The sequence below is a fragment of the Orcinus orca genome, chromosome 4 (genome assembly GCF_937001465.1).
Source record: "Orcinus orca chromosome 4, mOrcOrc1.1, whole genome shotgun sequence".
Lineage (NCBI taxonomy): Eukaryota > Metazoa > Chordata > Mammalia > Artiodactyla > Delphinidae > Orcinus > Orcinus orca.
The window spans coordinates 91,260,394-91,288,287 of NC_064562.1; the positions used below are offsets into that span (position 1 = coordinate 91,260,394).

Consider the following 27,894-nt stretch of genomic DNA (forward strand, 5'->3'; position numbering starts at 1 on the left):
GTCTTTTTAATTTATCCTTACCTTTTATACTGTTTACTGTCTTCTAGACATATTGTTTTCTGAACACCAGAATCCAGGACAATACACTTAAAAGTGGGTCAATAATCACTTAATAAGTAAATGAATGAATGACGTTCTTACAACCTGGACATAACTGACATTCATCATTTCACTTTTGGTGAGTATATTGTGGGTTTATATTTACTCACACAGATTGGTAAGTGTAGGAAAATAGCTTCAAATTTAGATGAGAACAAGAGCCCTTTTCTTCCTGAGATCATTTCTTTATTCTTTCTTGTTTAGAAGATAGTTTGAAAGTGCTTGTTAGAAGATAGTTTTCTTAGTGGAAAGTGACTCAAAAATGAAGTCTCAGTTAAGGCCTCCTTTTTATAAAAAAGGAAGTGAGTATGAGGTAAGCTGTATAAACAAAGTACCGCAGAGATGAAACTTAAACCAGGAAGAAACATGCCATCAATGTACTTGATGAGAACACATGTGTCATGTGAAGAGACATGACAAATACAGCCCTCCTTAAATTACTTTTGGCCATGGTAATCACGTTCATTTTAATTTTGCCAGAATATTTCAAGACACCAAACAGTGAGTATTTAATTACAATCTACTTTTTCTTTTTTAATTTTTAAAACTTATGTCAGCTAATGGTTACAGGAAAGGCCTTTGTTTTTGAGTACATGTTGTGTGGGCTGAAGTTCTATGCCTGAAAAGCTAATAAAATGAGATGGCAATTTTAGTTGACTGTTATATAGTACAGTATAGTACAGTACTTAAGTATTATAGCATACAACAATGAAATGAAAAAATGAAAAGAAATACTTGAAATCTGTAGTCTAGCTTTCAAACATTGAGTTTACGATAATCTCATCATATGATTTTGCTCTTTGAAAGTTTCCTTCAAAACAGTTTTAATTATGCTTTTACATTCTGGAATTATTTTATAAAGAAAGTAACATTTACTATGTTAAAAATGCTTGAATTCCCTCTATCACAACTATTTCACACACATCACTTACTGTCACTTTATGGAAATGTATTTAGATTTTTTTCAAAATAAGATGGGTGCAAATTTAAGCACGTGTATGCCTGTGCATATTTGCAACTAGAGAAAAATGGAACAAAATTAGCTTTGTGTGTATTTCAGAAAATTGTGATATTGCTGAAACCTAGGGTAGGAAAATAAATAGATGTAAATTTAAACTATGTTTATGTGTCAGTAAAAGATTTGAAAATATATTAGTGTGATTGTTTGAATGGTAATTGTTCTCCCTAGCATTTTATAAGAAGAAAAAGTAAAAAGAAAATGTTGTGTTCTATCATTAAAAAGTTATCATATGAATTTGATTAAAATCAGAGAAAAGCTTATATTTCATGACTTTTTGCAATGATTATTTATTATTGCATATACATAATACTAAGTGGCCAGATGAAAATACTTTTGCTAATAACATTTGGTGACATATTGCAATGATTATTTAATATTGTATATACATGATGTAAAGTAGCAGATAAAATTTTTTTTGATAAATAAACATTATGAATGTCCATTTTGTGAATAATTGAATTTTTCAAATTACTCTTGGTTTTCTGGCATTATGTTGCTTAGATTAAGCAATCATAGCATATATTTTAATTCTTGATTTCACTGAGTGAAAATATAAAAGGAATAGTTAGAATTGGAATGGAGATAACCTATTTCAATTTTTAAGCTATTGTGGGCTGAGGGGTAGCTCATTTAATAGCTGTCTAAGGTAGATCAGATAGATGTATCTAGCACCTCTAAAGAAAATCAGGTTGGATCTAATGAAAACCAGGTAATCAGTCTAAAAGATTTAATGATCTATTTGCTAAGTATTGGTTAGTGTTTTGTGAGGGCTGGTGACTACAAGAGCATGTTAAAAGTTTTTCTTTTGGGGGCAGATGTCTCGACAATAATCAACCATCACTGATAATGATTTTGTACTCTTAGTTTCTTAACTGATTACAATAGCTTCCAATACTACCTTTACTGCCTCCTAAAATTTAAAATACCCATTTCTCTTTTCCTTGTCCAAGAGCAACGTAGATATTTCCTCCAACTCTTTTTAGAGTGATGGATTTATCTGAGAATTTTGTTTCAAAGGAACTCTCCTTGGAACCAACAAACAAAACTGTTTGAAAACCACCATTTTGTCCTAATATCATTTTGTGGTAGAAGGAATTTTGCACAGAGCTGCCATAAATGAAAAGTTGATTCTTAGGCAAAATGTTTTACACATGCAATAGTGTAATAATAATGCTTTATATTTTATAATGGTTTATGGATCACCAGGAGCAAGTTTATATATCTTCATTTTATACAGTTTTATATTGATTAAACTAAGGGCACATAATTGTTTTGTCTTTTTAAAAAATAATTTTTTTTTTCTTTTTTTTGCGGTATGTGGGCCTCTCACTGTTGTGGCCTCTCCCGTTGTGGAGCACAGGCTCCGGACGCGCAGGTTCAGTGGCCATGGCTCACGGGCCCAGCCGCTCCGTGGCATGTGGGATCTTCCCAGACCGGGGCACAAACCCGTGTCCCCTGCATCGGCAGGAGGACTCTCAACCACTGCACTACCAGAGAAGGCCTAAAATAATATTTAATCACAATAAGTTGCCTTATGAAATGAGTTGACTTGTTAACTGATGTATTTCATAAAATAAAATATCTAGTAAGATTATTTAGATGATAAAATAGTTCCAGAAGTGCTAAAATTAACCTTGAGAGTTTCCCATGTAGTCTTACCCTTCCTATCAGTTACTTGTGTCTTTTTTCCATTCTTATATTCTATTCACTTTAATTTCTAAGATAAATATTATAAAATGATTTTTACTTGCAAATTATTTATTGATACACTGTCTTTAACATGTCGAATGAATTCAAAAGGAATCTTAATGAGGAATAATGTATTCACCAGGTTTAATAGATTTGATTTCAAAATAATAAATCCTCTGAAGGCCTAAGTTAAAAATAGAACACTGTGTTTGATCATTTTTCATCAAGAATGTATCTGAATAATCATTACACAGAATATTCAATTATTATAATTACATAGTATAAGCTATTTAGTCTAACTTTAGCAAAGATGGGGAACTTCTTTAATGGTGTTTGGGACTTCTAATAACTTTACATTGGTTTGCACTGGCAAGATAGCTTATTCTAGTTTTCAGTTTATTGGAAAGGCAGCTTATACTAAGACACAGTAGTTAATATAACGGTTTCATACTCTTACATTGCATTAGATAATAGAGATATAAAAGGGTATGGATATATTTTTATTCAGAGTTCTTGAAATTAAGGGAGCTGGGTTGTTCCAAATAAAAGATGTTTTACCAACCTGCTTTAGGTGGACTTACAGTGTTTAAGAGAGAGAGAGAGACCTGGTTAACTCATATAAATCTCAGTGATCTTTACTTATTCTTTCACTTACGAATAGTGTCTAACTGTACTAGGAACCCAAGGCTACAAAAATGAAGGCAATTCTTCCTTCAAAAAGTTTTCAGTCAAGGGGAGGACTGACTGTTAAATAATTAAATACAATACTGTAATCATGAAAATAGCAACGTTAAAAAGATGCAATGGGAACATAAAAGTTGCTTCCAGTCCTGTCTGGGGGAGGATGTTTCTTCCATTTTCATTCACAAAGAGAAATAATTGTCAGAGTTCTAATGATCACCCAATATTTCTCCTTCGCTACTTGCAGGAGCACTTTCTAAAAGAAGCAATTGTTATTGATTTTCAAATAAAATATATTCGTATTTATATCTCAGAAATTCTTGAAGCCAGAAATTTTAGTGAGTTATGTGAGTATATTCCTGACTTTGGTGACGAGGACCAGGAATAGCACAGATGAAAACACCTCATACCTAATTTCATCTAGCTGTTTTGACTTCCTCTCTTACTTTTTTTTTTTTGCGGTACGCGGGCCTTTCACTGCTGTGGCCTCTCCCGTTGCGGAGCACAGGCTCCGGACGCACAGGCTCAGCGGCCATGGCTCACGGGTCCAGCCGCTCCACGGCATGTGGGATCCTCCCGGACCGGGGCACGAACCCGTGTCCCCCGCATCAGCAGGCGGACTCTCAACCACTGCGCCACCAGGGAAGCCCGCCTCTCTTACTTTTAAGAGCCAAACTGACATACACTATGTTTACCAGCTTTCATTTCCCTTCCACTTCACACTTTCTGATGGAAATGGCTGTATAGTGAGCAGTGCAATGGAAGAAAACAAAGGATAAAGGAACCTCAAATACTTACAAACTATAGGATAAACCCTGAAGTATATGAGCGTATGTACATATTACTTATGTCTATATTATAAAGACCAGTGTAATCAGGGTAACTGCAATTAATTTGAGAAATTCTTATCTTAGTTCTCAAAAAATGGGCACTTTATTTTCTTATTGGCTGATGCATTAATAATTTAATCAGTCATCCCCAATCAGGTCTGGGATATAGTCATGACTATTAAAAAAAGTTTTTTAAAAATTTAACAAATATTTATACATACATCTGCAGGTATTATACACCAAGTACTTTTACATATAATAACTTATTTTAACTCATTAAAGATTTCAACTCATTAATGGTGAAGCATCATTCTCAAGGGAGACTATTCTGAAAATCTACAGGAAGAAGGAATAAGCCTAGATGGATAAATTTGCTTTTTTAAAGATTTTATTTCTTACTGATTTTTCTGAATCATTATAGTTTTAAAATGGCTACTAATGGACATGGTATTTTTACATATATATCTTAGACATACATACTGGCAAAAAAATTACTGCTGAAAATAATGCTTTTCACTGCTTTGGCAGAATTGGCCTTATTCTCTCATAGGCGAGGTTACAACCAATAACCCTTGCTTGGGAAGCTTTCTCATTACATGTCTCATTCATCTGCATTAGTAGATAAATGTTCTCTCGGAATATCTTTTTTGTTTTTATAGAAAAAACGGCTTTCTCTAAAACATTAATATGGTAATGTATATTCCCCTTATACCGCTGTTTCTTTTCTCCATAGCGCTTACCACCTATATTATTTACTTATTTATTGTTTATAGTTTTTGTTGCCTGATTTCTCCAAATAGAATGTAAGCTCAGTGAAAATGAGGGTTTTTTGTCTGTTTTGTTCATATTTCAAGCACTTAGGACGTACTCGGCACATTAGAAGGCACTCAGTTTGTGCTTAAGTGAAATTTCTGAGTCATATTGTAAAGGAAATTAAAAATATTATAAAGGAAATAAAAAAGAAAATGCTTTCTGGAAGAAAGTATTTCCCATCAGACCCTCACAACCATCTTTTAATTTAGGTAGGTCAGGCATTATTATCCTCATCTTACATTTTTGAAACATAAAATTTCACCACAAACCTAGAACTTTTAGGTTGTGCACCCTCTGAAATTTATTTCACAGAATCTTTTACTTAAAAGATATGCATCACTTTACCCTGAATCATTTACCTACCATTTTTTTCCCCAATGGAGAATTTCACAGTGTGCATTTACTTTCCTTGTTTTGACAAATAAAACCAGTAGTCTCTTTCTTATGTCCCAAACCTGCCATTCATATACTGCGACCATAGGTTAAAAGTGATCCCAAACCTTGCCCCTTCCTCCTAGGAAATATTTTATATTGTCTTCCCCAAATGATCTCTGAATAAATCCATATTCTCTCTAGACTGCCGTTTTCCTAATCTGGTTAACACCATGGATATATCATCCATACACAACGTGATATTTTTTCACCCTTTCCCGCTCAATATTGCTAGAGAAGCTTCAACTATTGTACTCAAATGGAAATATAATAGAGTTTTTGCTATTGAAATCGATACTCTTTTGAGTCTATGCCAGTTGTTAAAGAAGCAGACCTGTGACCAAAGGAAAGCAATATATATTAACTAACGTCTCTGTAAATTAGGCAGGTAAGCCATGAACTTCTATCCTGGCAACCAATATGCATATTTTAATTCTTGTGGAATAGAAATTTATCATGGCATATTTTTTATGCGGTTTATGTGGTTAGAGACAAGAATTTTTTAATTAAAAATTTTAAATTTAAGTATAATTGACTTACCATATTATATTAGTTTCAGGTGTACAACATAGTGATTTGATATCTTTATATATTACAAAATGATTGCCACAATAAGTCTAGTTACCATCTGTCACCATACAAAGTTTTTACAATATTATTGATTATATTCCCTATGCCAGACATTACATCCCTGAGAGTTAATCTCGCTCATCTATTTCACTCTTCCCCTCACCCCTCTCCCCTCTAACAACTACCAGTTTGCTCTGTATGAGTCTGTTTCTGTTTTGATATGTTTATTTTGTTTTTAGATTCCACATATAAGTGAAATAATACAGTATTTGTCTTTCTCTGTCTGACTGATTTTACTTACATAATACCCTCTAGGTCCATCCATGTTGTCACAACTGTCAAGATTTCGTTATTTTCTATGGCTGAGCAATATTCCATTGTATATACAATTGACCCTTAAACAACACAGTTTTTAGGGGTGCTGACCCTCCTTAAAGCAAAAAATCCATGCATAACTTATAATTGGCCCTCCAAACACGCAGTTCCTCCACACCCACCCACTGTTCTGCATCTGCAGATTCAACCAACTGTGGACCTTGTAGTACTGTAGTATTTACTATTGAAAAAAATCCATGTAAAGTTTGGACCCATGCAGTTCCAAACCTGTGTTGTTCAAGGGTCAACTGTGTATACCACATATTGTTCATCTATTCATCTGTCAATGGATACTTAGGTTGCTTCCATATCTTGGCTATTGTAAATAATGCTGCAATGAATATAGGGATGCATATATCTTTTCAAATTAGTATTTTTGTTTTCTTTGGAAAAATACCCAGAAATGGAATTGCTGGATCATATGGTAGTTCTGTTTTTATTTTTTGAGTAACCTCCATACTATTTTCCATAGTGGCTGCACCAGTTTACATTCCCACCAGTAGTGCACAAGGGTATCCTTTTCTTCACATTCTTGCCAACACTTATTTGTTGTATTTTTATAACAGCCATTCTGACAGGTGGTATCTTATTGTGGTTTTGATTTGCATTTACCTGATGATTAGTGATGTTGAGCATCTTTTCATGTGACTGTTGGCCATCTGTATGTCTTCTTTGGAAAATGTTATTTGGGTCCTTGGCCCATTTTTAATTTAGTTGGTGGATTTTTTGCTGTTGGATTGTATGAGCTCTTTGTGATATTAATCCCTTATCAGATACACTGTTTGCAAGTATCTTCTCTCATTCAGTAGGCAGCCTTTTCATTTTGCTGGTATTTTCCCTCACTGTGCAAAAGCTTTTTAGTTTGACATGGTCCTGTTTGTTTATTTTTGCTTTGGCTTCCCTTGCCTGAGGAGACAGATCCAAAAATATTAATAAGACCAATATCAAAGAACTTACTGCCTATGTTTTCTTCTGGAAGATTTATGGTTTTAAGTCTTACATTGAAGTCTTTAATCCATTTTCAGTCCATTTTTGTATACGGTGTGAGAAAGTACTCCAGTTTGATTCTTTTGCATGTATCTGTCCAGTTTTTCCAACACTGTTTATTGAAGAGGCTGTCTTTTCCTCATTGCATATTCTTGCCTCCTTTGTCATAGATTAATTGATCATTTAAGTGTGGGTTTATTTCTGGGCTCTCTATTCTGTTCCATTGATCTATGTATCTGTTTTGTGCCAGTAATACTCTTTGATTACTGTAGCTTTGTAGTATAATTTGAAATCAGGGAGTGTGATACCTCAAGCTTTTCTTTTTTAAGATTTTTTTTTTAAACTATCCGGGGTCTTTGTGGTTCCATACAAATTTTAGAATTATTTGTTCTAGTTCTGTGAAAAATGCCATCCTTGCATCTCTGGGATAAATCCCACTTGATCATGGTGTATGATCCTTTTAATGTATTGTTGACTTCGGTTTGCTAATATTTTCAGTTATATTGGCCTATAATTTTCTTTTTGTTTTTGGTGGTGTCTTTATCTGGTTTTGGTATCAGGGTGATGCTGTCCTTGTAGAATGAGTTTGGAGGCACTCCTTCCCTTTAAATTATCTGAAATAGTTTAAGTAGGATAGGTATTAACTCTTTTTAAATGTTGGGTGGACTTTACCTGCAAAGCTCTCTGGTCCTGGACTATCGTTTGTTGGGAGTTTTAAAATTATTGATTCAATTTCATTATTGCTAATCAGTCTGTTCATACTTTCTATTTCTTCCTGATTTGGTCCTGGGAGATTGAACGTTTCTAGGAATTTATCCATTTCTCTAGGTTGTCCTTTTTATTGGTATATAATTGTTTGTACTAATCTCTTATGATCCCTTTGTATTACTGTGATGTTGGTTGTAACTATTCTGATTTTATTTATTTGGGCTCTCTCTCCTTTTCTCTCTCTCTCTTTTAAAAATTTTATTTATTTATTTAATTTATGGCTGCGTTGGGTCTTCGTTGCTGTGTACAGGCTTTCTCTAGTTGCAGCGAGCAGAGGCTGCTTTTCGTTGCAGTGTGAGGGCTTCTTATTGCGGTGGCTTCTCTTGTCGCAGAGCATGGGTTCTAGGCACGCAGTCTCAGTAGTTGTGGCGCACGGGCTTAGCTGCTCTGCTGCATGTGGGATCTTCCCGGACCAGGGCTTGAACCCATGTCTCCTGCATTGGCAGATGGATTCTTAACCACTGTGCCACCAGGGAAGCCCTCCTTTTCTCTTGATAGTCTGGTGAAAGGGTCATCAATTTTATTTATCTCTTCCAAGAACCAGCTCTTAGTTTCATTGATCTTTTCTTTTCTTTTTTTTTTTTTCAGTCTCAATTTCATTTATTTCTGCTCTGATCTTTATGAGTTTTTTCCTCCTGCTAACTTTGTCTTCCTTTTCTGGTTCCTTTAGGTGTAAGGTTAGATTGTTTACTTATTTTTCTTGTTTCCTGAGGTAAGCTTATATTGCTATAAACTTTCCTTTTAGAACTGCTTTTGCTGCACCCCATAGATTTTGGATTGTTGTGTTTCCATTTTCATTTGTCCAGGTATTTTTTTATTTCCTCTTTAATTTCTTCAGTGACCCATTGGTCACTTAGCGGCATATTCTTTGGCCTCCATGTGTTTGTGTTTTTTCCAGTTTTTTTCTTGTAGTTGATTTCTAGTCTCATACTGTTGTAGTCAGAAAAGGTGCTTGATAAGATTTCAATCTTCTTAAATTTACTGAGACTTGTGTTGTGGAGTAGCATGAGATCTATCTTGGAGAACATTTTATGTTCACTTGAAGAGAATGTGTATTCTGCTGCTTTTCTATGAAATGTTTTATGTATATCTATTAAGTCTGTCTGCTCTAATCTGTTGGCCAGTGTTTCCTTATTGATATTATGACTGTATGATCTGTCCATTGATGTAAGTGCGGTGTTAAAAGTCCCTCACTGTTGTTGTGTTACTGTCAATTTCTCTCTTTACATTTGTTAATATGTGCTTTATGTACTTAGTTGCTCTTAGGTTGGGTGCATATATGTTTAGAGTTGTTTTACCTTCTTGGATTGATGCCATTATCATTACATAATGTTCTTCCTTGGCTCTTGTTATAGTCTTTGTTTGGAAGTCTATTTTGTCTTATGTAATTATTGCTACCTCAGTTTTTTTTTTCATTTGCATGGAGCATTCTTGTCCATCCCCTCACTTTCAGTCTGCGTGTGTCTGTAGATCTGAAGTGAGTTTCTTGTAGGCAGCATGTATATGCGTTTTGTTTTTGTATGCATTCAGCCCTGCTATATCTTTTTTTTTTTTTGCGGTATGCAGGCCTCTCACTGTTGTGGCCTCTCCCGTTGCGGAGCACAGGCTCTGGACACGCAGGCTCAGCGGCCATGGCTCATGGGCCTAGCCGCTCCGCGGCATGTGGGAACTTCCCAGACCGGGGCACGAACCCGTGTCCCCTGCATCGGCAGGCAGACTCTCAACCACTGCACCACCAGGGAAGCCCATGCTATATCTTTTGATTGGAGCATTTAGTCCACTTAAATTTAAAGTAATTATTGATAGGTATGTACTTACTGACATTTTGTTAATTGTTTTGGGGTTGTTTTGCAGTCCTTATTTGTTCCTTCCCTCTTCTTTTGCTCTCTTGTGATTTGATGATTATCTTTAGTGTTATGTTTGGGTTCCTTTTCTGTTTTTTGTATGAGAATCTATTATAGATTTTTGGTTAGTAGTTACCAAGAGGTATATATGACAACCTATAATATATGTAATTGTTTTAAGGTGATGATCTCTTATGTTTGCAGGTATTATAATAACCCTGCATTTTTACTATCCCCCAAATGTTTAATGCCTTTGACATCATATTTTACATTTTTTTGTTTTGTGTATCCCTTAACTACTTATTGTAGATATAGATGATTTTACTGCTTTTGTTTTTTAACCATCATAATATAAGTGGTTGATCTACTGTTTGCTTTCACCAATGGGATTTTTCCCTTTGTAACTTCATATTTCTAGTTGTGGTCTTTTTTTTCCACTTAGAGAAGTCCGTTTAATATTTCTTGTAAAGCCAGTTTAGTGGTTCTGAACTCTTAGCTTCTGCTTATCTGTAAAACTCTTTATATTTCCTACAAATCTGAATGATAGCCTTGCAGGATAGAGTGTTCTTGGTTGTAGGTTTTTTTCCTTTCATCATTTTGAATATATCCCTTCTGGCCTGCAAAGTTTCTGCTGAAAAGTCAGCTGAGAGTTTTATGGGAGTTTCCTTATATGTAACTAGTTGCTTTTCCCTTGCTGATTTTAAGATTCTCTTTATCTTTAATTTTTGCCATTTTAATTATAATGTGTCTTGGTGTGGACCACTTTGGGTTCATCTTATTTGGGACTTTATGTACTTCTTGAACCTGGATGTCTATTTCCTTTCCCAAGTTAGGAAATTTTTTAGCTATTATGTCTTCAAATAAATTGTCTGCACATTTCTCTCTTTCCCTTCTCCTGGGATCCCTATAATGCAAATATTAGTATGCTTGAAGTTGAAAAAAATTCCTTTTTCTGTTCAACTTGGATGATTTCCACTACTTTGTCTCCTACTTTGCTAATCTTTTTCTCCGTATCATCTAATCTATTGTTGATTCCTTCTAGTGTGTTTTTTATTTCAGTTATTGTATTCTTTAGCTTTTCGGTTCTTCTTTATATTTTCTCTTTGTTAAACCTCTCACTGTGTTCATTTATTCTTCTGAGTTCATTGAGCATCTTTATGATCATTGCCCTGAATTCTTTATTGGGTAGATTGCTTATCTCAACTTCACTTAGTTCTTCTGGGATTTTGTCTTTTTCCTTTGTTTGGAACATATTCCTCTGTCTCCGGATTTTGCCCAGTTCTCTGTGTTTATTTATATGTATTTTTTAGGCCATTTACATTTCCCAGTCTTGGAGAAGTGGCCTTATGTAGGAGAAGTCTCATGGGGCCCAACAGAACACTCCTTCATGGTCACTGGAGCTATATGCTCTAGGGGTACTTCCTACTTGGCTGTGTGGGACCTTCCGTTGTTTTGGGGCCAACTACTGTTTGCACTCTGGTAGGTGGGGCTGGCCCCTGGCTGGTTGGCTGCCAGGCTCTGCTTGTGTGGTGGCTGCTGGCCAGCTGGTGGAGCCAGGTCCTGGTGCAGCTGGCTGTGGGGCCTGCGGGGGCCTGGTGCTAGTGGCTGGCCTGCTAGTGGGTGGGTAAGCCCCTGATGCTAATAGGCTGGAGGGAGGACTCCAAAATGGCACTTTCCAGCACCTGTGTTCTTGTGGTAGAATGAGCTCCCAAGAATGGCTGCCACCAGCATCTACGTCCACAAGCAAGAATCTCAGGTGCTTCCCACGTCGCTGGGCAGCTCTCCAGGATCAGCCTGACCCAGGCTTCTTTCAAGCCTACTTCTGTGCTGAGACTTGGGGGGTGTGAAATTTTCAGTGGAGTCCCTGTTTCCTACAGCCCTCTGACTCTCCCATATGTAAACCTCTCTGGCCTTCAAAACCAAGTGTTCTGGGGGCTCATGTTTCTGGTGCAGAACCCCTGGGCTAGGGAGCCCAAAGTGGGGCTCAAACCCCTTGGTCCTTGGAGAGAACCTTTGCAGTTGTGATTATGCTCCCATTTGTGGGCCACCTACCTGGAGGCATGGTCTTGACTGTGCCACGTCTCTGCTCCTCCTTCCCATCTAATTGTGCTTTCTTCTCTATATCTTTAGTTGTGAAAAATCTTTTCCGCTAGTCTTCAGGTTGTTCTCATTGATAGTTGACCTATAAATATCTGTAATTTTCGTGTGCCCATGGAAGGATGTGAGCTCAAGATCTTCCTACTCTGCCATCTTGTCTACACCTCTGGCAGCTAATATTTTTAAATTGCTGAATTTAGCTACAGAATATCCAGTAATGATGAAAGATCTTTAGAAATAATTGGCTACGTTTTGTTCGGTTTGACTTTTTTTTTAAAGACATAATTTACATATAATAAAATGGAAAGGTCTTAAGTGTTCAGTTTCATGAATTTTCACAGTTGTATGCACCTATCTATCACCCTATACAAGGTACAGATTGTCATCACTCTCAGGAAGATTCCTTCTGCTCTTTCCGATCAACTCTCCTTCCAACCCCAAGGCGACTTTCTGGCCTAGCTCACCATAGTTTAGTTTTGTCCCTTCTTATACTTTGTATTTTTTTTTAAATATATTTATTTATTTGGCTGCACCAGGTCTTAGTTGCGGCATGCGGGATCTACTGCCCTGACCAGAGGATTGAACCCAGGCCCCCTACACTGGGAGCATGGAGTCTTAACCACTGGATCACCAGTGAAGTCCCTTATACTTTGTATAAATGGAATAATCACAAAGTATCTACTTTTGGTCTGGCTTCTTCAGCTTAGTATAATGTTTCTGAGATTAATCCATGTTATTGAGTGTATCAGTAGTTCCCTTCTGTTTATTGCCAAGTAGCCCATTGTCCAAATACACTACAATTGTCCTTTCAACCACTGGGTTGTTTCCAGTTTTTGGCTATTATAAAAATGCGGTTATGAACATTCTTCTACAGATCTTTGAATAAATATATATCTTCATTTCATTGGATAACCATCTAGTAGTGAAATAACTGAGTATATTTAATTTTATAAGAAATCACCAAATGCTTCTCCAGAGGAGTTGTACTCACTATAACTCATGGTAAAATTTATCTTCTCTGGTTTATATCTAATATATTGGACCAATAACACTTAGAATATATATATTGTCTGAAATAATCCATGCTTCCTTAGACTTCCCTGACAACTGATTAACAGAGGAATAACCTAGGTATTGGGAAAATATGACATAAAGTAGTTTCTGGAGCTCCTGTTGTGGGCCAAACAATGAAGATTTTATTATAAATTATCACTTACTTTTGAAGTTCAACAGATAGATGAGACTTCTGTTCTTGCAGTCATACTTTAAAAAATACTTCTGGCACAAAATATCTAAAAATACAAGATTAAACATATTAAAAACTTTAAAAATACATAGTTGAACTGATAAGAAAATTAAAAAACTCCTTAAAGTTGGAAAATGACTAGAAATTACAAATCTAGGTGGATAAGCAAGAGTGAAGAAATTGGTCACCTCAGGAGCATCTAGCACCAATTCCTGGTGGCTAGAGTCTCAGTTTCACTGGGCCATGCATGGGCAGGACATGTAAGTCTGGGACCCAAAAGATGATATGCTCCATGAAAGAGTAATCAAGGAAAATAACCTGTTGGTTTGTAAGTAAATTTTGTAAGGAAAAAATTCCTTTGAGAGTCTGTGAACACAAGATGGTCATAATTTGGATACCGAGGGTCATTGTCTATGAGGTGTGAAAAGCCCAATCCAAAAATTTAATTTAAAGTGATTTTGGATTAATGGTGTCATTAGACATCAAGTAGAGGCAAACACAATCCTCTCTGGAGGAAAATACCTTCAAACCAGATCTCAGATATTCCTGAATAAAATTCTAAGGAACATGTGCTACTATCAAAAATCATAAAACATATTAAGACTCCAGTTGACAAGAGTCAACAGAAACAACAAATATAATTGGATCTTTAAAGAATTCAGATATCAGAATTATGAGATATAAAATATAAAATAAGTATTTAATTTGTTTCAATACATTAAAAATGGTATCAAAATGTATGATTAAGAAACAAGATTATTAAATATAACCAGGCAGATTTGAAAAAGAACCCTACTAGAAATTCTAATTATGAAAATATAATAATTTGAAGTAGAAACACAAGGAATGCAATAAATAGATTAGATGCAACTGAATAATGAATTAATGAAGTGGATTGTAGATGTAAGGAAATTACTTAGAACACATTTCAGAGAACCAAAGAAATAGAAAATGTGAAACAGAGTTGAATTAGAAATAGCTCTCCATGGGAGAACAAAGGGAGATATTTCTAATTAAACCTATGAAAGGAGAGAAGAGACAGAATGGGGAAAATGTTTGTAGAGATGTGGCTGATAATTTTACAGAAGCAATGAAGGACTCAAATCCTCAGATTCAGGAAACCCAATAAATTCTAGATAGAATAAATAAAAAGAAATTCTGTAGAACATGAAACCTAAAGAGATCTTAAAAATAACCAGAGATAAAGGCAGATTGTCTTCAAAGGAACAATAGTTAGGCTGAGAACTCACTTCTTGAAAGCAACAATGAAAATCAGAAGGCAATGGAATAATGTCTGCTAAGTGCTGGGGAAAATTATTGTCAATCTAGAATTGGTGAGATATATATCTTCAGATGAACAAAAACAGGGAGTGTATAATCAGCAGATCCTCAGTAAAGGAACTGCTAGAGAATTAATTTCAGGAGAAAGAATATAATCCCAAGAGAAAAGACAGAGATGAAAGAAGAAGTGGCAGGAAAAGAACCCTCAAAAACAATTATAAACATATGAGTAAATCCAAATAAATCTTGAAAATATTACTGTATAAAACAAAATTAACTACTAATTTGTGTGTTAATGAAAAAACAAGGTAGAACTAAAATATTGTACAAAAATAGCATTTAAGTCAGGAAGGATGTGATCAGAGTTAAAGTATTCTAAGATCCTTATATTGTTTGAAAGAGGGTAACATTATTGATTGGCTTTAGACTTGTTAAGGATGCCTGTTAAAAATTACTAAAATAATAGAAATATAGTGTCTAACCTGCAAATAACTAAAGGGAAAAACAATGGAATTTAAAAAATCATTAAATCAATAGATAGCAAGAAAGGTAATAGGGAAAGTGGTAAAAATAGAAAGCACTAAATAATATGATGGAGTTAAATCCAAATATATCAATGATCTCAGTAAATGTAAGTAGGTAAATCTATCCAGGTAAAGACACAAAAAATTATCAGGTTAAATTTAAAAAATTTCAGCAATATGACATTTAAACGAGACGCATCTAAAGCATTAGAATATGAGAAAGATAAAAATAAAAGGATGAGGCTTCCCTGGTGGCGCAGTGGTTGAGAGTCCACTTGCCGATGCAAGGGACACGGGTTCGTGCCCCAGTCCGGGAAGATCCCACATGCCGCGGAGCGACTGGGCCCGTGAGCCATGGCTACTGAGCCTGCGCGTCTGGAGCCTGTGCTCTGCAACGGGAGAGGCCACAACAGTGAGAGGCCCATGTATGGCAAAAAAAAATAATAAATAAAATAAAATAAAATAAAAGGATGAGAAAAATATAAGGTGCAAATAGTAACTGAAGAAAGCATGTATCACTGTCTTAATATAAGATTTTAAGATCAAAGTCATTATTAGCAATAAAGAAGATCAGTATGTATGGAAAAGAGTTCACTTCACAAAAATATCTATCAGTTCTAAATTTGTATGCCCCTAATGAGATAGCTTAAAAGAGACATTTATAAATTCATTATTAGAGTGGGAGGTTTTAAACATGATCCTCCAATATAAAATATAATCAGACAGATAATAAGAATACAGATGATTCAAATAATTTATATAACTTGTTTTATCTAATGACATATTTAGAATACTTAACTCAACATCTGGAAATACATATTATTTTGGCACACTTATGAAATATTAATACAGATTCACCACATACTAGGTTATGAAAGTAAGCCTTAATAAATTTCAAACAATCTTTAATATATATCTGATTAAATGCAATTAAGCTAGAATCTAGTAACAAAAAGCAAACTAAAAACAAACACTGTATTTGGAAATGTAAAAATAAGCCATGGATGAGAAGAAATCATAATGGAAATTAGAAAATGGTAAAAATTAATGATAATAAAATAACATCTATTAAAACTTGTGGGATATTATAAAAATGGCAGATATTTAGAAGAAAATTTATAGCTTTAAGTACTTATACGTAAGATGTCAGAAGAAAGACAGTGAGATAAACCCAAGGAAAGTAGAAGGCAGGAAATAATAAAGACGAAAGCAAAAGTCAATGAAATTAAAAGATACAATAGAAAGGATCAATAAAGTCAAAAGTTGGTTCTTTGGAAAGACTAATTAAATGGACACACTTCTGGAATGACTGATGTATTAGTTTCTTATGGCCACTGTACAAATGACCGCAAACAGTAGCTTCAAACAGCACAAATATATTATCTTACAGCCTGTAAGAAGTCCCACAGAGTTTTCACTGAGCTAAAATCAAGGTGTTAGTAGGGTTACATTCATTTCAGAGGCTCTAGGAAAGAATACATTTATTTTCTTGTCTTTTCCAGCTTCTGGAAGCTCTCTGCTTTCCTTGGCTAGTGGCTTCCTTCCATCTTCAAAGCCTGTTGAGTTTTTCTCCCATCTGACACATGTATGATTACATTACGCCCACCCAGATAATCCAGGATAATTTCCTTATTTTAAGAACAGTTCATTAGCAACTTGAATTCCATCTTTTGCCTTAATTCCTCTTTGCCATATAATACAACATATTCACAGGTTCTGGGAATTAGGATACGGACATCTTAGGGAGGCCATTATTCTGCCTACTAAAACTGAATAATCAAAAGAGAGAAGGCACAAGTAACAAATGTTAGGAATGAAAAAGGGACATAGAAATTTAAAATATAATGAGATTATTATGAATAACTTTAAGTCAATAAAGTTAAAATATAAAGACACATTTCTAGAAAAATATAACTTACCAAAACTTACTTGGGAAGAAATGGAAAACCCAAGAATCATACAGCAATAAAGAAAATTGAACCAGTGGTTTAATTTTCCTGGAAAAGCACTAGGTTCAGATGGTTTTATATGCAAGTTCTGCCAAACTTTCAAGAAATGGATTGAACAGATAAATGCAATTTTATTTTTATTTTATTTATTTATTTATTTTAACATCTTTATTGGAGTATAATTGCTTTACATTGTTGTGTTAGCTTTTGCTGTATAACAAAGTGAATCAGCTATACGTATACATATATCCCCATATCCCCTCCCTCTTGCATCTCCCTCCCACTGTCCCTATCCCACCCCTCTAGGTGGTCACAAAGCACCGAGCTGATCTCCCCATGCAATGCATAAATGCAATTTTATAATAAACCTTTTTAGAAAATAGAAAAAGGGGAACATGTTCCAATTTATTTTTAAGGCTAGTATATCTTAGTATCCAAACCCAACAAAGACAAAAAGGAAAACTTTACAGGCCAATCTCATTTATAAATATAGGTAAAAAACATTTAAACAAAACATTAAGAATCTGATGGCAGCAATGTATAAAAATGATCAAATTTGATTTATTCCTGGAATGCAAGATTGAGTGAGCATTAGAAAATCTAATAATGTAATTCACTGTATTAACTGATTAAAGAAGAAAGACTATATAATCATCTCAATAGTTGTTGAAAGAGCATTCAATTATATTCAACAGCCCTTATAATTAAAAACTCTTAGCAAACTAGGAATAGAAGAGACCTTCCTTAAAGTGAAACGGGATATCTAAAAATGATTATACATCACTCTCAGCGTTGAACATCATAAGCATGCAGGAGCAAGCAAGGATGTCTGCTCTCAACACCTCTATTTATCATGGTGCTGGAAGTCCTAGTCAGTGCATTAAGACAAGCAAAAGAAATAAAATGTATAAGAATTGAAAAGCAAGATATAAAGGTGTCATTATCTGCAGTCAACATGCATATCTGCATAGAAAACTCAAAAGATTTATAGGAAAAATTAAAATTAATAAGGAAGTGTACAAGTGGTAAAAAATAAAATTGATATCCAAGAGTCAACTGTATTTCCATGTACCACTAATAAACAGAAAACATATTTCTTGAAAGATACTATTGGCAATAGCAACAAAAAATAAGGTAGCCAGGAGGAAATCTAACAAAAGATATATGGGACCATAATGGTGAAAATTTGGAAGCTTTATTAAAAAATATCAAAGAATACCTATATAAATAGAGAGAAAAAAAAGGAAGAAAAGAGTGATAGGAGAAACTCAGTAGCATATCTTTTTTCTCCAACTGATTTTGAGATTCAAGTCAGAATCACAACTGGGTTCTTCACTGAACTTAGTAAGCTGATTCTAAAATGTATTGGAAAGAGCAAAGGGTCAAGAATCGCTAAGATGTTCCTAAAGAAAATGAACAAGGTGAGGGGATTTTTCCTGTCAGATATAAGAGCTTTACAGAGCAAAAGTAATTAAGTCAGTAAGATATCTTTGCCAAGATAGAAAAATGGACTGATGGAACAAAATTGAGAAACCGGAAACACAGTCATACATACATGGATACTTTGATAGATTATAGAGATGTCATTACAGATAGTGGGGACTACTTAATAATTGGTAGTACAATTGATTATCACATGTGGGAGAAATTAATCTGGTTTCCTACTTCATACTGTACACAGTATCAGATAGATTAAGAACTTAAACATAAAAGGCAACACTTCAAAACTTTTAGAAGACCATGTGGGTGATGATGTTTTTAAAGGAGAAGGATTATTTTTTTTATAAATTTATTTACTTATTTATTTTATTTTTGGCTGCGTTGGGTCTTCGTTGCTTCGCGCGGGTTTTTCTCTAGTTGTGGCGAGTGGGGGATACTCTTTGTTGTGGTGTGCAGACTTCTTACCTCAGTGGCTTCTCTAGTTGCAGAGCACGGGCTCTAGATGCGCGGGCTTCTGTAGTTGTGGCACGCAGGCTCAGTAGCTGTGGCTCATGGGCTCTAGAGTGCAGGCTCAATAGTTGTGGCGCATGGGCTTAGCTCCTCTGAGGCATGTGGGATCTTCCCGGACCAGGGCTGGAAGCCATCTCCCCTGCATTAGCAGGCGATTCCTAACCACTGTGCCACCAGGGAAGTCCAGGAGAAGCATTTCTTAAACAAGACACTAAGCACAAATTGTAAAGAAAATGATTGATAAATTCAATACATTCAAGTTAAGAGCTTCCTTTAACTAAAAGATCATAAAGAAAATGAATGGACAAGGTACAAACTGTGAGAAGATATCTTAATAAAAAATGTAAAGAACTTCTTAAAATTTTTAAAAGGAAAGTTAAAAACTCCTAAACATTAATAAGAAAAAGACAAACAACCTACCACAAAAATGGAAAAATAGAAAAAGTAGGGAAAACCAGGAAAATACACTTTTAAACCATGATGAGGTTCTATTTAACATTCACTGAATTGTCAAAACTTGAAAAGTGCTGGCCAAGATATGCGTCAATGGGAAACCTTTATACACTGCAGGTGGTAGATTATATTGGTCCAACTGCTTTGTACAATGATTTGGCATTTTCTAGTAAAATCAAAGGTGTGCATACTGAATACCCAGCAATTTCATTCAATATGTATGCTAGAGAAACTTCTGTATTTGTGTACCAGGAGACATGTTCATGAATATTCATAGTAGCGCTATTTTAAAATAAGCTTTATTGAGATATAATTTATATATAATAAAATGCTGCCGTTTTTAAGTATAAAGTTTGAGGTTTGACAAATGTTTGCAGCAATGTAACTGTCAACACAATCAAGATATACAACTTTCCAATACCTCCAAAATGTCCCTCTTTCTCCTTTGCAGAACCCTTCTCCCACTATCAATATAGTTTTCCATTTTCTAGAACTTCATATGAATGGAATCACATTAGTATCTAGTCACTTGTGTTTGGCTTCTTTCCTTTGGGATAATGCATTTGAGATTCATCGTGTTGTTGTTTGTATCAGCATTTTCTTCCTTTTTGTTGCTGAGTAGTATTTCATTCTATGGATATGTCAGGAATTGTTTATATATTCACTAGTTGTTGGACTTTTGGATTGTTTCCAGTTCGTAGCTATTATAAATTTTAAAGGTGCCATGAAAATTCATGTACAGGTATTTGTGTGGACATATGTTTTTATTTCTCTTTTGTAAACTCCTAGGAGTAGAATTGTTGGGTCACGTGCTAAGTATATGTTTAACTTAAAGAAAATAAAAATGTTTTCCAAAGTGGTTGTACTATTTTACATTCCTACCAACAATGTATGAGAGTTATGGTACACAGCAATATTATCCAGAACAGCAAAAATAGAAACAACCCAAATGCTCACTGTCAGAAGAATAGATACATAAATTGTAGTATATTCATTCAAAACGTACCGCAAATAATTAACTACAGCCATGTGTAGCAACACGACTAAAACATAATCTGCAAAAAAATCAAGTCATAGATGAATACCTACAATATAGTCCATATATATGTATACAGTATGCTAATGCAATAAAATTCAATGTGGTGCTTAACCTCTGTGAAAGAAGGAGTATGTAGGGGCAGGGAGGGATAGGGTGCTTCAGAGATGTTGCTAATATTCTATTTCTTAACCTGTGTGATAGATACATGGGTGTTCGTTTATTATTCTTTAACTGGAATAATACATTTTATATAGGCTTGTATATGATATATGTTTACAATAAAAGTTAAAAAAGAAAATAAAGACAGTTTAACCTTACTCTTTGCTTTTCTTTAAAAACAAAAAATCATTGACTTGGGCATTTGTCCTATACTGTAAATTACTTTCCTAATTCTAGTTAGTATTCTATATCCTTATCTTGAAAGATTGCAGTCTTAGTACTGGAGTAATTCTGGAATGCATTTCTATCTCTGGGAGTGAGAATTTAGATGTCTGACTCTCAGCAATATTAATGGCAGTAGTTAAATTCATATATCCTTGTTTATGAAGATGAGAATACAGCCCACCTGATAACAAAAATGATTGAGTAGAATTCATTTATTTCTTAAAATTATACTGGGGAAGGATATGTCCTGTATTTCTTTCTTTCCTAATTGAATTATTTAAAACTAAGATTTAAAAACCATCATAAAATGACCTCATAGCCAAATACAACGGATAGATCTCAACAATTCTAGAAAGCCAAGTTTGTCACTTATTGGATAAGAAGACTGCAATATTGACAGTAAACATTTCTCTATGACAGTAAAAATTTCTCTATCTCCCTTCTAGGTCATAACATAAGAATATAAATTCAATAAGTTGAAAATTTCATAAGATGAAAAATGCCAGTGAGGAAAATGGAAAGATGGCAAGAAATAATTTTTTCATGTGTTTAGTAATACAAAAAATCTACAGATTATAGATTTCTATCAAATGATACATTCCTATCTTCTTTTTGAGACCTTATTATTGAAGACAATTTTTTAAAAAATAGTTTTAATTTGATTACAACTTTGTTTACAAATATATTGAGACATTACAAAATTGTGTATTTGACTAAAATACAATCTCTACCTCCCAAAACTTTTATAGCAACTCAAGTATGAAATGTGTTTATAGCTGGAAATTACATGTGAATTATTACAGAAGCAATTTCAAATGTAGAGGGCTGGTAAATGAACCTTTAATTTGTTAAGTAATAAAAATATCATCAGTAACGAAACAATTATGAAATTACTATCAAAGTACAAATTCAACAAGTAAAAAATGTGCTTTAATATAAACCAATAGCTTGATTTTCTTTTACGTTTGAATCAAGATGTATGACTAGGAGTAATCATTCTTAAAAATGAAGAAATTCTTTCATTGTGCTCCACATTATTTAGAAAATTTTAAAAATATATTTTGCCCCATGTGATTATGAGAAATGGTAAAGAAAGCCACATAAATGTGGAACTGAGCGTGTCAGCTATTTTCTCATGCTAGTAAATGACTGTCAAATTGAGAATATCTGAAAGAGAGGTTACCTATTCCTTAGTTTATCATTACTGCTACATAGGGATTCCCAATTTTCATATAGTGAGCTTTAATTACTCATGTGGATTAAATCTTACATAATCTCATCTTAAATAAAGGATGAATTTTAAATTTTTACTTTGGAATATGGGTTTGCATTTTAATAATATACATTTGAACAATTTTCAAAAATATTTTCATATATATCACTTGATGATACTATAACCCCACAAGGTTAGCAGGATCTTGTTATTATCTCTATTTTGCTAATGAGAAAATGAGACTTGTGGAGACAAAGTAAATTATTCAGGTATCTTGGCTAATAACAGCTTTAGCACTAAAGTCTTTGTCTTTTGCTTTGAACTCAGTCTTCCTTCTATTATGCCATTATTTCCAAATCTGATACTTGTCTTCACACCAAAATAAAAATTATGATGTTATCTTATTAAATTTCAAGTAGGTTGAATAAAGGTCACCCAAATATATCAGGTGTTAATCCCTGGGAACCTATAAATGTTACCTTATATGGAAAAAGGGTCTCTATACATGTGATTAAGTTAAGAATCTTGAGATGGGGAGATTATCCTGAGCCTTATCCCAGTGGAACCTAAATCTAATCACAAGTGTCCTTATAAGAGAGAGGCAGAGGGAGATTTGACACAGACAGAAGAGTAGAAGATGGAGATACAGAGGACAAAGTAATGTGACCATGGAAGCAGAGATTGGAGTGATGTGGTCACAAGCCAAGGAATGCCAACAGTCCCCAAAATTTGGAAGAGGTGCAAGGTCTTCAGAGGGAGTGTGGTCTTGGGAATGCTTCGATTTCAGACCAGTAACACTGGCATTGAACTTCTGGCCTTCAGGACTGTAAAAGAATAAATTTCTCTTGTTTTAAGCCACCAAGATTGTAGTAGTTTGTTACAGCAGCCCTTAGAAACTAATACAGAGATACTGTTCAAGTTTTCCATTCCCTGTTCAACTCCATGCAATTCACTTGAACCTCTATTTGGGAACAGATGGATTCAGAGGAAACTAAGGTTTGTCCATTAAAATTTTCCTAGAAAAGAGAATGGTTACAATGCTAGGGTTTCAAAGAACTTCTCAGCAGGACTTCTCTTCTCTGAAAATTAATAGGGAATGTTGACAAATTTTTAAAAAAATATTTAAATGGACTAGATATTGTTAATTCATGTGAAAACAAAGTCTTGTCAGTGATAAACTGAAATGTACTGAATCTGCCTAAGAAAAACTGGGAGCTTATTGTGTATTCATTTGAATGCCAAAAACTCAAAATTTTACAGTAAAGAAAGTTGTTTTTTGTTTTGTTTTGTTTTTTCCTTTATAGGAAACACGTTGGAGCTATCATGCCTGGAAGTATGTTTACAACGTAATTTCACCTATTCATTCTCCTCTTTAAATTTTTCTTTCGTGACTTTTCTGCAACCAATAAAAGAAACTCAGACTATTATGGGAATCTTTCTAAATCACTCCAGTTTTCAAAACTTCACCAGGATTTGCCAAGACATCACAAGTGAATTTAAAATGTGCTCCTCATGTTTGGCTTGTGAGTCCAAAGGAAACATGGATTTTATTTCTCAGGAACAAACATCAAAAGGTAAATGCAAAAGGAAAGTGAGAATTAAAATTATCAAGGATAAATAACCTCATTCTGTTAAAAAAGTATTAATAATACATCCCAATGTTAAGTCTAGTGGCCCTGGAACACTCAGCCGTGTGGTGCTTAATGAGTGACTTACAGGCTTTGAGATAGGATAATAACTTGTTCTTGGTTTACTTTATCAAAATATCTATGCTTAAAATACATCAAAATGCCACTAATCCATGTACATTTAATGGTTAAAGTATTATTTAGCAAGCTCTCTTCAAAAGTACTGAAAAAATTCTAAGTAAACTTGCAGGTTCTCATATAAAATCACACTTTGATTCCCCAAGGAGTCATTGAATCCTTGATACATCCTTATAAATAAAAAAAATTTGGATATAGACATGCACACATAGGGAGAATGCCATGTGAAGATGAAAGCAGAGATCAGGGTGATGCTTCTATTAGACAAGGAACACTAAAGACTGCCAGCAAACCACCAGAAGCTAGAAGGGAAGCATGGGAGACATTGTTCCTCACAGCCCTCAGAAGGAAGGAACCTTGTCAACACCTTAATCTTGAAAGTGTAGCCTCCAGCACTGTGAGACAATAAATTTCTGTTGTTTAAGCCACCCATTTTGTGGTACTTTGTTATGACAACCCTAGCAAACTAGTATAATGTGGGATGGGAAATACTGTTGTGGCCATTTTGGAAAATAAAATCTGCCCCACAAGTCATCAGGAAAATGTTTGCTTTTTCTTTGAGATGCTCCAATTTTATTTCAAACTCACCTAGTTTTCACTCTCTTAAAAAATGTAAGCACTGTAATTGTTATTTTTAGTGCTGGTAACTTCTTGTTTCTACTCTTTTTTGTTGTATAGGAAGGAGGGGATTTAGTTTTGAGTTGTATGTGTTTTCTTACTATGTACTACTATTTTTTGTGAATAACATTTTCTTAATCTCTTTCTAGTTCTTATCATGAGAGGATCAACGGAAGTGAAGGCAAATGATTTTCATTCACCTTGTCAACATTTTAACTTCACTGTAACTCCTGTGGTTGACCACTTGGAGCAATGTAACATTACCTGTAATCTAAAAACACACACTAGAAGGTCAGCAATTGAAGAGGAAGATCCAAACAAGGAAACAGATATAAACCATACTTGTAGAATTATGGAACACCCGACTAATTGTATAAATATTTCTTTGCACCTAGAAATGGATGTAAAATGTAAGTTTTTAAGGAAATTGGAGGGAAAAGGAGAATGGAATATAGACACAAAGTTAAGTAAGGACTATCACATTAACTGCATTGAAAGTTGAATAGTTGAAGAATTTTATTGATGAAATAGCAACACTGGAAAGAATGTTAGCCCTTTATCTGTTTATTTTTCTTTCAAAATGTGCTTTTTGTGGAACCCAGCTGTACTCAGAGGTGAAGGAGATGTCTATGGGTTGTGATCTGAGGGGCATTAGAAAGACCCTCTGCCCCAGAATAACTTCTGGGAATGCCTATTAGCTGTGCTTGAGGTAACACTATCACATTTGTGTATTAAAGGATGATATTTCTTTTTAAATGTAAATATACATATACATTGTGATGTGCTATTAAATTTTGAATTGATTTAACATGTCCTCTCTTAGAGCTGAGAAACAGACCTCAATTAAAGGGATTTTTGATATATTGCTGTGAAGTTAGGTGGGGTACAGATTAAGCATTTTGAGGCACTGGATGACTCTGAGGGAAAGGTAGGAGTCTGAAATATAAAACTTACATATATCTTAATTCTGCTTAAGGTTGATTAACACTCTAGTCACCCTATTCTAAATTAACACAGGTGATCCTCACTACTAAGCAGCGTACCCTCACTTGACCCATAAACTCTACTCTTGAAGAGCATTTTATGATATAACCATTTAATGAGTGCCTGCTGTATGCCAATCAGTGTGCCAGGCACTGGAGACACAGAGATAGATGTATGTAAAACAATGGAGTCAGTGCAATCAGTGGGACAGGTGCTACGGCAGAGTAACTTGCTGTGTTTTCTGAGGTTCCAGACATAGGGAAGCCTTTCAGATTGCCTTAGAATGAGTTTCTAAAGCTTTAATTCTATTAGAGGTGATTATTTTAAAATGTTATATTTATTTTAAAGCAAATGCAAATATATAATATGCATGCATTTTTAAAGTGAAATATAAGACTTCAAATAAATTTCTCCTGTGAGTTAGTTTGCCCAAGGCCCTACAGTCTCTGCAGTTAGGGGGGTATTTCAAGGTGTGTGTATGTGTAGGGGGTATGGGAGAGGATCTGAGAAGCTGAACAGAGGGGTTAATTCCCTCTGGCTCAGGAATGAGGTTGGAGGTTTTGAAAAGACCACACAGAGAAGGAGACGATGATGAAATCTGAAAGATAAAGAGGTTTGGATTATAGATATTTAAAACTTATTTTTGTTTCAATGTCCATTTATGTATCTATCTAATTGCTTTTTATGTTTTCTAAAACATGAAGGAAAAATAAGCATTACCATATTCCTTATTTTGAGAATTAATTTTTGTGTTAATGGAAAAAATCATAAATTCCAACGTGAAGTAGTAATTGACAGCTTTTATGGGTCCATAAATCAGATAACAGAGGTGTACAAATATGTAGTCTTTTTTAACCTAATTTTTATTGGAGTATGGTTGCTTTATAATGTTGTGCTAGTTTCTGCTGTACAGCAAAGTGAATCAGCTATACATGTACACATATCCCCTCTTTTTTGGATTTCCTTCCCATTTACGTTACCACAGAGTACTGAGTAGAGTTCCCTGTGCTATACAGTAGGTTCTAATTAGTTATCTATTTTATACATAGTAGTGCAAATATATAGTCTTGTATTTGGGGAAAAGTATACCTATTTTGCCATGTGTAGAAGATTAAAAATTTATTCATATTTTACTCTGCTGTCCAAAGACTAATTTGATCTCCCTTAAAAGTCCTATCTACTGGAGAGCAGCGGAGGGGGACTAAATTTAGTCCAGTCTGGTAAATTTACTCAGAAAAAATAATTTAATCTACCTCTTTAGATTTTTTTCAGACTCCTGTCCATTTCCCCTTGTTCCTCTCCAAGATGGCTACAGGGACGGGGAGTAGGGGGACAGCATAGGATGTAGGGAGATACGCTCATCTGTGTTCTCACTGGTGCTTTGGTGGGTGTTCTGGCTGGCTTGGCCTGAGCTGTGTATATTCTGCTATTGTAATATAAAGTTGGTGAATGCAACTTTTTTCATAGCTTGATCAGTGCCCCATGATACCTTGGTATTGGGCCCACCTTGACTCTTGCTGGCACTGCACATTCTCTATGCCAGTTAACTGCATGCTTTTATTTTGCTGAGTGAGGTATGCAAGTCTAAATAGTATGGAATGATGTTAGGAAGGCCGAGTGCTGCCATTCCAGTCAACCTCTACCTTCTCCATTCAGTGTCTTCTCTAAATAAATGTTCACTGCCTATTTAATGTACATCTGCTTATGGAGTGGGGGACCTGTAAAAGGGGTACCCAGATCATGAGCCCCCAAACAGCAGTCATCTAAGGGTGTTCAGAAGTTATATATCCTGCTAAGTTGAATAAGTACTAGCTGTGTTTTGCATACAAGGAAGAGAGTACATAGGGTGGCTTAGAAAGTCAGTAGACAATTGTGTTTTGGACATAATGAAGTCAACCTCCTTTAAGTCACTGATTCCTGGGTCTGCTGGCCAGTGTGTGTTTATGGGACGAAAGAATATCATGCTAAGCTATTGCTGATGGTGACTCTACTTCCATATTGCCTCACTGTCATTTGAATGAGCGATTTTTTACCTGTATCCTTATTAAATTCAGGTGAGAGTAACTGTATGTTTAACTAATGCATGCACTTGATCTGATCATTGCCATGCAAGCCCCTGTGGAAAGAACGTATGATTAATCATCTACCCTGGTCTCTTGTATGCCTCAATCCAACCTCTTTCTTTGCCTTTCCCTTTCTTCCCCATCCTCATCTTACACACTGTATCTTTGTTGATTTGAGGATACAGTTTTTGGCTGCTTGGTCCAGGGCCAAATTGTTA

At 34.8% G+C, this 27,894-nt stretch overlaps 1 protein-coding gene across 2 annotated transcripts in view; it reads left to right on the top strand.

Annotated features, from left to right (window-relative positions):
* Positions 1-443: 443 nt before the first annotated feature.
* The window catches only part of TMEM156 (transmembrane protein 156), a 51,824-nt gene continuing 24,373 nt past the window's right edge, over positions 444-27,894 (top strand). For both annotated transcript variants that reach the window (XM_012531755.3, XM_033421658.2), the window contains exons 1-3: positions 444-600; positions 23,550-23,819; positions 24,779-25,039. In XM_012531755.3, coding sequence (XP_012387209.1) covers positions 513-600; positions 23,550-23,819; positions 24,779-25,039 — 619 coding nt within the window. In that variant the 5' untranslated portion in view covers positions 444-512. The remainder of the gene's footprint in view (positions 601-23,549; positions 23,820-24,778; positions 25,040-27,894) is intronic.